This window comes from Parus major, chromosome Z, assembly GCF_001522545.3.
Source record: "Parus major isolate Abel chromosome Z, Parus_major1.1, whole genome shotgun sequence".
Lineage (NCBI taxonomy): Eukaryota > Metazoa > Chordata > Aves > Passeriformes > Paridae > Parus > Parus major.
Genome location: NC_031799.1, coordinates 10655139 through 10667974, shown reverse-complemented (window position 1 = coordinate 10667974; position 12836 = coordinate 10655139). Strand labels below are relative to the sequence as shown.

The 12836-nt window shown below is 34.8% G+C and overlaps 1 protein-coding gene across 5 annotated transcripts in view; it reads right to left on the bottom strand.

Moving 5' to 3' along the window:
* The window catches only part of SPEF2 (sperm flagellar 2), a 73812-nt gene that overhangs the window by 42209 nt on the left and 18767 nt on the right, over nt 1-12836 (bottom strand). For all 5 annotated transcript variants that reach the window (XM_015653333.1, XM_015653337.1, XM_015653339.1 and 2 more), the window contains 10 exons: nt 12590-12778; nt 11102-11289; nt 9719-9887; nt 5058-5271; nt 4433-4563; nt 4152-4212; nt 3591-3676; nt 2706-2809; nt 1970-2217; nt 384-489 (listed from right to left, as the gene is read on the bottom strand). In XM_015653333.1, the coding sequence (XP_015508819.1) occupies nt 384-489; nt 1970-2217; nt 2706-2809; nt 3591-3676; nt 4152-4212; nt 4433-4563; nt 5058-5271; nt 9719-9887; nt 11102-11289; nt 12590-12778 (1496 nt within the window). The remainder of the gene's footprint in view (nt 1-383; nt 490-1969; nt 2218-2705; nt 2810-3590; nt 3677-4151; nt 4213-4432; nt 4564-5057; nt 5272-9718; nt 9888-11101; nt 11290-12589; nt 12779-12836) is intronic.

Here is a 12836-nt window from a genome sequence, read left to right as displayed (position 1 = left end):
ATAACATTTTACAAAACCTCTAACTCAAGTGTATTTCACTCAAGAGCAGTCACATATGTGAGAGACCTCAGATATAAGGGCACACACAGATACACACATATATACGGAATGTATACACACAGTTCATACAATATACACCTGAGAACTATATTCTCTTTGGAACAATACCCTGGAAAGTCAAAACACAAGAATCCTTGTTTTCCAGGAAGTTTCATATTGTGCAGAAAATGAAAATACCCTTTAGGCTCCACATTACAGAAAGGTCTAAGTAAATTCTTAACATTAAGCATGTCAGTATTGTCCTGGATCACTTATGAGATTCAGATTAGTTACATGCCTTAACATCTGCCTGAAGCAATTTTTTTGTACTTCATATAACTTACCTATGTAGAATCTGCTCCCTGGCCAAGTCAATCTTCTCTTCTACGATTTCAGTGTCTGGATTTTGACTGCTGCTCCATTCAGCCTGAGATGACTTTCTTTTATGTACTGTGTGGAAAACCACATATATAAGCATATATTAAAAAAGGCAATTATTCAGACAGTTATTAACCCAAACTAAGATAATCATTAGAAGAACAAATTTGGTGTTCTTTGGTCTTACACTTCTTCACTTAAAAGTTGAGTACCAGGCTTCCTAAAAGAAAGTAAAAGTCAGAGAATGTGACAGAAATATAAAATTAAGCCATAAAGGACCTAAGACACTGTCCTGCCTCTTCCTCTGTTTAAGTGCATAGCCAGTTACAGCACTAACACTTCCTAATGGATGCTTTTCAGCCATAAAAACCTCCAGTTGAAGAGATGGAGCATTCCTGTAGGCAGACTATTCAGGTTTATATGCTCTACCAGTTAGAAGATATTTCCGAATTTCATCCAAAGCATCTACTTTTCACAATGAGCAGATATTACACTTTATGAAAAGACAAGGCATTCTCTCTTTCTCAGTATTTTTAGATTTAAAAAGCCTTTAACTCATGAGAAATATGCCATTTTCAAATAAATTTTAATTTTTTAATTGTTTTTTTGACTCTTTCTATCACATTTACATATTATGAAATATATTCTATTTGTATTTCTGAGATTATATTAAATATAACCACACGTACCAAGTGTTTTGGCAGCACAAGGTCTTAAAATTAGCAAGATTCAAGTGTCTATACATTTATCCTCATCAGATTTTTAGTAAAAGCTCTAAAGATTTTGTCCCATCCTCATTCCTACCTATATATAAAAGATAAATGTAAATGGTGCTTTAACTCAGGCTATTTGCTATCTGTGCACTGCAATGAAAACAACAAAGAAGAATCTCCTCATAATTTGGATAATACACAACATACTCATTAAAAAAACTTCTGTTTCATCAATGTTTTAAAATGTGTGGTCTGGAAATAAAACAGTTCTAAAAAAGCCTTTGATGCCTTTCCCTTGGTTGGCCAGAATTTACTTTGATTTCTGATCATTCATTGACTAACTGAAGACAAGACAAAGGCAGTAATCAACAGGGAATTTATTCTGGCAGTGTCAGGGAATGACTATTGGCACATCCCTCTGTTTATAATTTCTTTTTTCCCCTTCTAAGTGTGTCTCCTGAAGAAAAGTGCTATTTACCAACACTCATTTGTAATGCACCATATTCTGTATCTGTTATAATTTGTCTTTTTTCTACCTGCTGTTTTATGTGACTTGTAACACCACCCACTGTGCTATCTCAGCTGCAGTGAGAGTTCAAATACAAAAGAGACTATAAATAAAAAAAGCATATACACATGCACTTGTACACTTCTTCTCTGCCTTTGACTGAAACAAACAGAAGTATCTGAAATAATCTGGAAACATTCAAGGCACAATTAATGAAAGTGATACTGTGAGATATATAGAAATTGTCCAGTAGTGCTATTTTGAATTAATAATTATAACTTACAAATATCTGCTTGTCATTTTACTTTGTTAATAGTAGTTGATAACTTACACTTCACATTAGCTGCACGTTTCAGTACCAGACTGTCTGAAATATCCAATAATATAGAAACATCTAATGCAGGTGAGGTAGGAGGAGGCTTGTTAGGAGCTCTGGGATCTATAGCAAGGGACAGCTTTTCAGAAATTGGATCTTTTGCTTCTACATCAATCCCTGTATAGGACTTTTCAAATAGCTTTGCCTGGTTAATTGTCATTGGAAACCCTTCCACAATCCACCCCTTCTCTGGTGGTATTTTGCTAAAAGGAAGTGAAGAACCAGAATTACACAGTGAAATGATAGCATATTAGTAAAACTGAAAGAACAGCTTGCTCTAGCCATTATTCATTCTTAATACACTATATTAAATTTCCTGATGAATACAGAATATGACAGATATTATTAAACTGTAAAGTAATGGATTTTAAATCAGAAAAAAAATAACAGCAAGTCTACTTAACGTGAAAAATGTCAGAAACAAAACACTTTTTTTTTGTCTTGATAAATAAAGTTTTCAAAACCACTCTATAGGTTTATATCTGCTCAGAGGTATAAATGCTCAAATAAAGTTTTTGCTAAAGTAATAAATAAGGAATTCTGTTTAATAATTTACAGTACACTAATGGGAATACTACAACTTAAATAATATTCATGTAGGAACTTAAGTGCTAACTGCTCCTCAAGGTAGTTGAGACAATTTTCTGTCAAACAAGAGTAAATAAAACCAAGTAGCTATACAAATTCATACATGATGGCTTCCAACAGGATGTCAATTAGTAATTCATCAGGAACACTTTTTCCGCTCTTCAGCCATTTCTGTGATGCAGCACCAAGCTGGGCACGTACAGATAGCTGTGGAAGAGTGCAAAGTATGCTCAGAATGTCCGTAACAGTCATTGAAAAGTGTATGACTCCATATCTTATATCAATATTTATACTGGGGGTGGTGACTGTTATTTATCAATATTCAATAGTTGGGGGGTCTATTAAAGTGAATACCTTTAATTGTAAAAAAATGCCTAGTTTATTCAAAATCTCCAGCTGATTTCTGTGATTAGACTCATAAAAATACTGAATAAAACAAGATAAAGAAAGCAAGGATATAAAGGCCAAGAAATTAAAAATTAAGTGTTCTGGTTCTCAGCTTATTCTGGTTTCCACTACCACTGATAATTTCATACAGCAGCACATAAATTCATTAATTTTCCATGGATTATTTTATATCTTAGCTTTGGAAGTAATTTTCAGTGACCAGTAAGCCAAAGAAATCACTGTATAATTAAGCATTTTTAACATAAAGAAAAGAAACCTTGTCATGGGATGAATTATCTGCTTGGCAGCAGCAAGCAGATATGCATTTTTGCTAACTCAGAAATGTAATAGAAAATACCACATCTTATGTAAATGTGAGATTTCACATGAAAATATAGAATTTTAACAAGATTTACAACTCTAAACAACATATAGAAGTACAGATTTTCACAATAAGTTCTTCTAATATTTCAGAAAATACAGAAAATACTTGAATTGATGTCAACAATTCAGAATGATGAAAAGGTGTCACCATTTAATTCACTTAACCATTTTAATTATTGTCTTTTTATAAAGTAGAAACTAAAATTGGACTACTAACCTTGGATAGGCCATCCTGACTGTTATCCAATTCAAATTCTTCCTGGGATGGATCCTTTTCAACAGGACAATTGTCTAAAATAGGTTCTAAAATAAAGTTTGATGATGCTATTACTATAGAATTCGTTATTATAGATAAAGAATAAAAGTACATGGCTTGTTATTCTTTGAACAAATCAATACAGAAGGTACATAAAATTGTTAGAATCATAGAAGCACTGAGTAATTCAGGTTGGAAGCAACTTTTGGATGTCATCTAGTTCTAGTACAACTTTGTGCTCGAAGTGGCATCAGTTATAAGGTCAGACCAGGTTTCTTAGTTATTTACCCCATATGATCTAGAAAATCTACAAAGATGGAGACTATACTACCTCACCAGAAAATCTGTTTCAGTACTTGGCTATCCTCATGGAGAAAAGGCCTTGTCTTATGTCCAGGCAGAGGGGAAACAAGAAGGGTTTTAACAGGTATCTCCATAAAAGGCTGGGGAAATTGTTTGCTGGGACATGCAAGAGACTGAGGTATCCCAAGGCCCTGAGACACACAGGAAGGAAATATTTACCTGTGATGGTTTCTGTTTGGATCTCCTCTGGAAGATTTGGTGGTGAATTTGGTAAGTTCTCCTGGGCCATGTATCAAATATGACAGGAAATGGATTAGAATGATAATTACATCTTACAGAAAAAACAAGCCTGTAAATTCAAGCTGACTCTTCCAGTCTTACCTGTCAAAACTTAGAATTAAGTTTGAAACAGTAAAAAAAATGAAACATGCTCTTTTCCTTATACGTTTCATTCTCATCTACCTGTTAGAACCAAGACCAAAACTAGGGAACATGCTTACCTCATTTTTTTCTCCAGAACTCTCTGATTCCTGTGAAATCATGCTGTGTTCACTTTTCATTTCATTTTTAAGAAAAGCTTCAATGGCCTCCTGAACCAGAGTACCAACAGATAGTACCTGAATATTGCAAACTAATACACAAAAATATTAGATAGCTACAATTTGAGTTGAGTATACATACAGAGAAATTATTACAAGTAGTTAAATTAATTAATTTGGGCTTCTAATGTAAGTTGTTGTCATTCTTTCTTCTCTGAAACTATTTCACTATGTATCAACAATAACATAGCTATCTTGCTAGTCGCTTCTAAAACAAGAATCTCCAAAAAATTTTACCAAAAGCATTTTCAAATTCTCACTGAAGAATATTAATTTCTCACTGAGAAAGTAATATTAATATTACAATACAATATTAATATTACTTTCAAGTCCCAGTGTTTCTAAGTTTATTTTGGAATATAACAAAGGAATGACATGCAACCAACCCTGGCAAAATACATACACATCTGCGGTTCTAGAATTATTAATGCAAGGAATTGCTCAAACAATTTTCATTGTAAGAGTAGGATTTTAACTCAAATAAAAATTTCAAAGAATTTTAGGTAAACAAACAAACAACCTCTACCTTTTTCAAGAAACTTTGCACAGGTAGTTTTTCCACTAAATAATTTTCCCAAAATACATCCCTTGACAGGAAATGAAGGAAATTCAGGTGAAGATTTGGGTTTTGGAGGATAGAACATCTCCATCAGTCTACGAAGCACATGACCCAAAATGTTATTATTAAGAGGTTTGTTTTCACTGTTCTCTTCAGTTGGGCTCCATTCCCCTGTCATACTCTGTATAAATGACAAATTAGCAAATCTCAATATATCTTGTCTTCCATCTTTCTAAATATATGTATTTATTCACATACATAATAATAAAATACTGAAATTTGGATAGTACTAAATAATAACATAGTTTTTAGAATAGAACCTCTTTAAAACCTATGATTCTGTCATAATCATTAAACATTCATTGATATTCACTAATAACAAGTTGAGAGAGAAGCACTTGTCTATGGTTTTCATAGATTTTTGTGATCTGCTTTTGTTTGCATCTGGATGGATGCCATAGAGAAAATATAGTCAAAAGTACATGTGTTAAGGACAGGAATAGATCACTCACCAGTTACCATTATGGGCAAAATAGACTCAACTTGGGGAAATGTATGAATCAAAATCAGAGCATGATAGTGAGCACTAAAACAAATCCTACAAACACCATTCCCCCAGACCAGCCTCCTTCCCAGACTAAACTTTATTCCAAATTCTGTAGCTCCTCCTGCCCAGCAGAGCAGGAGAACAGGGAACAGAGGTTATGGTCAATTCATGTTCCTTCTGCTGCTGCTTTCTCCTCGGAGAGCGGAACCTTCACCTGCTCAAGCATGCGGTCCTTCCCACAGGAGCTGGTCCTCCACCAATATATCCAACCTGAGTCCTTCTCATGGGCTACAGGTCACAAATGGCTCCAGGTGGGTCCTCTCCATGGGGTACAGTCCTTCATGAACCGGCTGTTCCAACATGGGTCCCCCATGGGGGTCACAAGTCCTGCCACCAAACCTACTCCAGCGTGGGCTCCTCTCTCCACGGGCCTCAGATCCTGCCAGAAGCCTGCCCCAGGACAGACTTCCCATTGAGACACAGCCTCCTTCAGGGTACATCCATGTACTCCAGTGTGGGGTCCTCCAGGGGCTGCAGATGCATTTCTGCATCACCATGAGCTTCCATGGGTTGCAGGAGAATCTCAACAACAAGGCAAGGAGCATCATTCACCACTGACCTCAGTGTCTGTAGAGTTGTTCTTCTTACACCTTCCCTCTCCTCTCTTCTCTGACATCTGTACAAAACCTATTGTTTCTTCTTAAATATGTTATCACAGAGGTTTCACTGCTGTCCCTTGTTGGCTCAGCCTGGGCCAGTGATGGGTCCATCTTGGAGTCAGTGATGGCACTGACTCAGGCATGGGAGAAGCTTCCAGCAGATTCTCAGAGAAGCCATCCCTGCAGCCCTCTGCTACCAGAACTTTGCTGTGCCAATTTAACACATATTCCTATAATAATTTTTTCCATTCCATAAACATGAAAAATATTTTCACCAATATTATAGAATTAATCAGTAGCAGATTTTTGTATTAGAGATCCCCCATCCTAATATTCTGCATTCTAAAATTGGGCAACATCATAGCCCTGTATCACTTTTAAATCTCTGAAAATTTCATGAACAAAGATTTCAAATATATGTATTTGCCTAGCATACATTCAATAGAGAGGAAAAAAATCAAACCAAAGCAAACAACTCAAACCAATTCAAACATCATTAAGCAAAGGAAATACCAAGTAGAAATTTCCAGTTCATCTATGCTGAGTACAACAGAAATTTATTAGTGGTATGATTTGCTAGGTTTTACTAGTAAAGATCATTTTACTGACAATCACACTGGAAGAATAAAAGAAAGTAGTCCAAAGACTGGAACACAGAATTGTACTTTTACTGTACCAGTTTTGCATCTTACAGCACTAGTAAAGTCCTGATGTCCCTAAGCTAACGCTGGGAGCAGCTAAAAGACATTTTAGTATGCAGAATAATACTAGTCCTGTATTAAAATTTATTTGGTTGGAGGATATTAAACAGCTCTTTGGCAAATATGTAGACTAACAATATTTCAAATTAGGTTCTAGTTTGCCACTTCATTTTGGGTGCACAACAAAGCATTGAAGGCAAAGTCAAATGTTTCAGCAAGGAACATTCCAAGCAGAAAAAAAGGAAGAAAAATCTGGTTCACAATGAGACTAATAAAGCATGGGAAAAGATTTCACAGAGAGTCTGTGGAATCTCCATCCTCAGAATATTTGAAAGTTGACCAAGTGATGCTAAGCAACCTTACCTGACTCAGAAGTTGGCCCTGCTTTAAGCAAACGACCTTCACAAACCTTTAATCCAAACAATTGTGTCATTCTATAAATTAAATATTTCATCACCATCAGCAGAAGTGAACAGTGCTGAAGTTTTAGTTAGGTTTTGAACTCATGTTCTGGGGAGAATATGCACCCTCTTCCTCTGAATTTACTATATGAATCATGTATTGCCATAGCATACATTCTACTAGTAGAATGATCGATGTTGACTTTGAACACACATCTATTAGATAAAAAAACACAACTTAATTTTCAGTCTAAAATAAATATAACTTAAAATTAGAAGTCATTCATTTTTTTATTGGTAAAAACAAATAAATACTTTTGAGTCGCACAATATCTCCTCTCTATTATCTCCAGAAAACGTATTTCTCATGTGTAATTGAAAAGACATCCTAAAACACCCCAAATACTTGCACTATCTGAATAATTTTTATTTAAACATATAGGTAGAGATGGATCAGTTGCTTTAAATTCTATTAGACCTCTAGGAAAAAGTAATTCCAAGTGGAATGGGTTCCCCCATTCTTCAGTTCTCTTGCTCTTTTAACTAGGAGATTTCTAGATTGTACCTGTCACGAGGTAAAATTGTTTACCCATCAGAAACAAGTTTTCAGGCATCCAGGTGGGAGTTATGTAACTCCTTGTTGAATACTTCTGAATGAAAGGAGAAATTATTTGAGCAGTACCTAATGTTATGCTTGGTTTTTGGTTATTGTATTAATTCATTAAGTGATTAGCCACAACTTACAACATGGTAGTTTCAAAAAATATTGTCAAAATGAAACATAATAAGTAACGCGCAATGGACTGATGGCATTGCATTTTCTTGTATTTTATCAAATATATTTGACACTTTCAGCTGGTATGCCTAAGGTAAGCAAGGTGTTCTTGAGAGATGCCAATCTGCCTGTCCTGGGCTTTTTTCACAAGCATTAGGAAGATCAGCATAAACACTGACCAGAAGAATGACCTGCCAGCAAATTTGTTATCTAGAAGCAAGACCTTGAAAGAATTAGCTGTTCACTTAGGCTTTTAGAAGACGTAAGTATAAACTGGTGCCAACAATTTCACATGTCATATGATGACAGTTTTTGATGAATAATGATTCAGAAAGTCGTAAGACTAACAACATCTGGGAATAAATTAATTATGAAATAATTTGAAACAGCCTGGCAGGAAAGAAGAGGCTTTAAATGTGTCAATACATTTTTGTGATATTCAGTGATGTTACAGTTAGAGAAGACTACTGAGACTTCATAATGTAAACAAAAAATATGACTGAAAAGCTTAATTTTTCTTTAGTGCTCTCTTCTGTTTCCTCCCTTATATCCTCCTTGTTGACTTTGTGTATAGCCCCTTTTTCACCTAAGAAAACAATCACAAAATTCATACATGAGTTGGTATGCTGTAAATCAGGACCTTATAAAGAGAAAAATCAGAAAAGCATATGTTAAAAATGAAGCTACAGTAAATTGAGCTTTCAGGCATTCATTACAGAAACTCATAATGAACATCTATACTTACTTCAAAAGAAATATGTATGAAGTGGCTCAGGATGTGGATAAAAAGCAAATATATATTGTAGTTATAAATCCCCAACAAGACAAAGACTGGGTATTTGCCATGATTTTGTCATTTTCTACTCACCAGGTTATTTGAAAAGTCTAAATATGTAGCAGGATTTAATGAATATAATCATGAAAAAACTGTACAATACATTTTAACAGGAAAACATCAATCCTTAATCTTTCAATTTTGAAATAATATTGATGTATTGAAAAGTTGATGAAGCTAATATACCCTGAAAAGTATTTACTTGTATTCTAACAGAAGATTAAGAAAAAAGTCAGCCATTTTTAATAATTTCAAAACATTACTATATTAAAACAAACAGTTCATTCAAACCAATAAATCTTGTTACAGAGCTGTCACTCTAAATTGCAGATATTAAAAGCTCAGATTTTGTAACATGTCCAGTATTTAATTTTACTGCTTTTACTGGTTACTTTTGCATTTTCCAATCTGGTAATATTAATTATACCATTAAAATCCAATTAGCTGAAAATTCATTGCATTGCAATAAACATGCTGGTCCTACAACTCAAGAAATATAATCAAGATTATATATAAGAATGGAATTGTAACTGCTACTAACATCAAATACAGTTTTCATATAAAACATCAAGCAATTAAAATAAAATGCTTGTCTAAATTTGACACTAGAAACCAGTAATAGAACAAAATGCAAGACCACGACATAAACTTTATGATTGTGAAAAAGCAAGGTGTATTATCTTCCATTATGTCTTATCAGTTTGGTGTACCTTGTATTCACCATAATCTTTTTCATCTAACAGACTCATTTTATTCAGCTCTACAAGTTGTTCTGGGCTAGGTTTATCTGGCAAAGGTTGAATTGAGGCTTGTTCATATATTGGTTTTCCATTTAGAAAAAGTTCCTTCCAATCCAGCAACAGTTTTAGTGGAACACGGCTGCAGAAAAAAGAAAAAAGGACAAAGAAGAAAAAAAAAGAGTTTTAAACCAAAAATTAGAGAATTGGATATTTGACAATGTATCCAAATTTATAAGAATTCCAATCATGAGACAAGCATATGCCAAACTAGTTATAGTTTATAATGCATCCTGTAATTATTGCAGCCTTTTGTATTTGTTTGCTTTTATGACAGCTGTAGGCACACATAGGCTTCAATGTTTTCATAAATGTGTTATCATACAATATTTGGCTGGCAGAGCTGTGTAGTAACTATTATGCTATCACTACTTTTCCTTGCACCAAAATATTCTTTCCTTTTGTGGAGTAAAGCCTCCTCTTGCCAAAAATCTATGGAATATTTCTCCCTTAAAGTTGGAATTATTTCAGAATTACATGAATAAATTTTTCCTTTAGTTAGTAATTTCACTAAACTGTGTGCCTAGGCTGGCTATTTTATCACATACTAAATAAGCAAATTTATATAATTTCCATTAAATATAATAATGTGTATTTAATATGGTTATTCTTTTAACATACCATTACATTAAAAAGCAGTAAGATTTTGGCATACTTTCTAATACTGTAAGTCTAAGCCCACAGTCAAATCAATAAATACCAACAGAACCATGGCAATGAAGCCCCACTCCATTTCTAAAACATTTCTACAGCACAGGCACTTGGAGATTACTGCCTTTGGAGGACCTTCTCAGAAACCCTGTGCAACTGGGGCATGTCAGAAGAGGGAATCACAGCATGGAGGACTCAAAAGAATTTGGGCTCAGTTGCTGTGCTTTGGACAGTCCAGGAGTTTATACATCTTGGGAAATTCATCCTGTTTGTATTACTCTGAGGAAGCGTTCGCCTATGAAGCAAATTCAGATGAGATGAGCGCCATTCAGTTTTTAAGTTTTAACTAAGGAAGTTGTTAATAAGGAAGGACATCAGCAGTTCCACAAACTGTGGCACCAGTGGATTTTGGTGTCCTAAGAATTCAAGTTAGTTGAGTTTCCAAGAAATTATGCTAATTAGTTTCCCCTGTATTACACATCAGTGAATCCTCACATGAAAATAATGTCACCATTCTCACATACAAGCAAATTGCAGCTGCCATGTAAAATATCTGAGAAACTACATCATTTGCTGTAATGCTTAAACCAGTCTGAATAATGCAGCCTAACAGCTGATATTTTTACCTAGCAGCTCCGTACTCACTTGTTCGTCAGTTGACGATATTCTCCTATTTTTGTTGACAGATCAATGATTTGGTCTATCATTTCCCAACATATAGAGTAATGCTTTTTATAGCGTGCCTGAGCTCTTTCAGCAGCAATTTTCATATGGTGTTCTCTTTCTCTGGTTATTTGTTCTTCATTATCAATAGTTTCTTGTTTTGCAAGAGCCTGGAATTGTTTTTAAGGAGTAAATTTGAGACTGCATTGAAAACGAAAGTGCAGAGGTACACAGTGCTGAAAATTAAAATTAACTTGTTTATTTAACTTAAGAAACAAAACCAGCTCAATCCTCACCAGAGCTGCATAGCCAGCAGGCAAACTAATGCATAAACAAATCTAAACATTTTTATTCACTCTATAAATTCCCGTTTGTTTGCTTTCTAAAATAGAACAAAATAAAGGAGAAATCCATTACTTCTTTTATGACAAACAGAGTAAGACATATTCAGTCCTTGAGGGCAGTGAAATTGCAGCTTTCAGTGTAACAACCTGTTTAGAACATGTAATTTATCTTACTAGAGTCTGATCTTCAAATAATTTCATATTATTGATGTTGTTCAATCTTTGAAAGATTTATGGTTATGGCAGAAAATTATCAGTAGTTCCTGCAGTAGTGTGCTCCATCACCACCTCCTGTGGTGGTGGCTGAAAGTATACTTAAAGAGATGATGTAATCAATAGCTACAGCTACTGATTACACAGGACTCCAGCTGTGTTAGAGGATTTGGAATTGCTGATCATTTTTGACAGGAGAAAAATAAAATTTCTAATACTACATTATGGCCTACTATGAGCATAGTACTTGGCAGTTTCCCACAGAATTGTAAGTTCTTTTAATCAACTTAAAGCTTCAAAGCAGAAATTAGCACTCATGAATGAAACTACTCCAGCATTTGTCAAAAATAGACTTTAAAAGATCATATCTAAATGAAATAAAAACATGATTCCTGAAACAGGACCTTAGGCTATTGTCATGTTTCATCTGTGAGACTGTGCCTTTTAAACTCAGGACAAAAAGATGTTTTCCTACAAAGTTAAAATCAGTATGGAAGAAAAGGTCAAAATCAGACTTTCAGTTGCTCAGCTTTATCCCTTATTACAGGATCCTGGAATAATAGAATGGTTTGGGTTGGAAGGGACTGTTAAGAGCCACCTAGCTCAAACCCCCTGCCATGGGCAGGCAAACCTTCCACTAGATCAGGTAGATTAGCTGTTCTTTCTCCCTGCAAAATTCCCCTAAACTTTTAGCACAGTACAAAATTCACTCAGTCCCACAGTTACATTTACATCCTTATTGCTTATAGCTGTGACTTAGAACAAAGATAAAATAAGGTATTTATCACTAAATCATCATGTCCCTAGAAGAAGGAGAAAAGTCCTGAAGTCTAACAGTTGACAGCACAAACTCCATTTTGTAACATGAAGGTATTCTAGCACTCCTGCAGCAATCCAGAGATCAGTCTTTTACCGCTTCTCTGTCAAGAGCTTCCAGGAACTCCTTCTGTCGTCTTTCTTCATATTGCTTTTCCCTGAAAATTCTGTTTTGCCTTAGCACCTCTTTTTCATGCCGAACATGCATGAGTTGAGCAGCAATCCTGCGCTCATTCTGAGATTGCTTCATTAGTCTGTAAATAAGCTGCTCCTCCCGGTAAGCCTTCTAAAAGATAAAAAAATAATAGTACTAAGCACAGTTGATAAACTATTTCCTAGAAAAC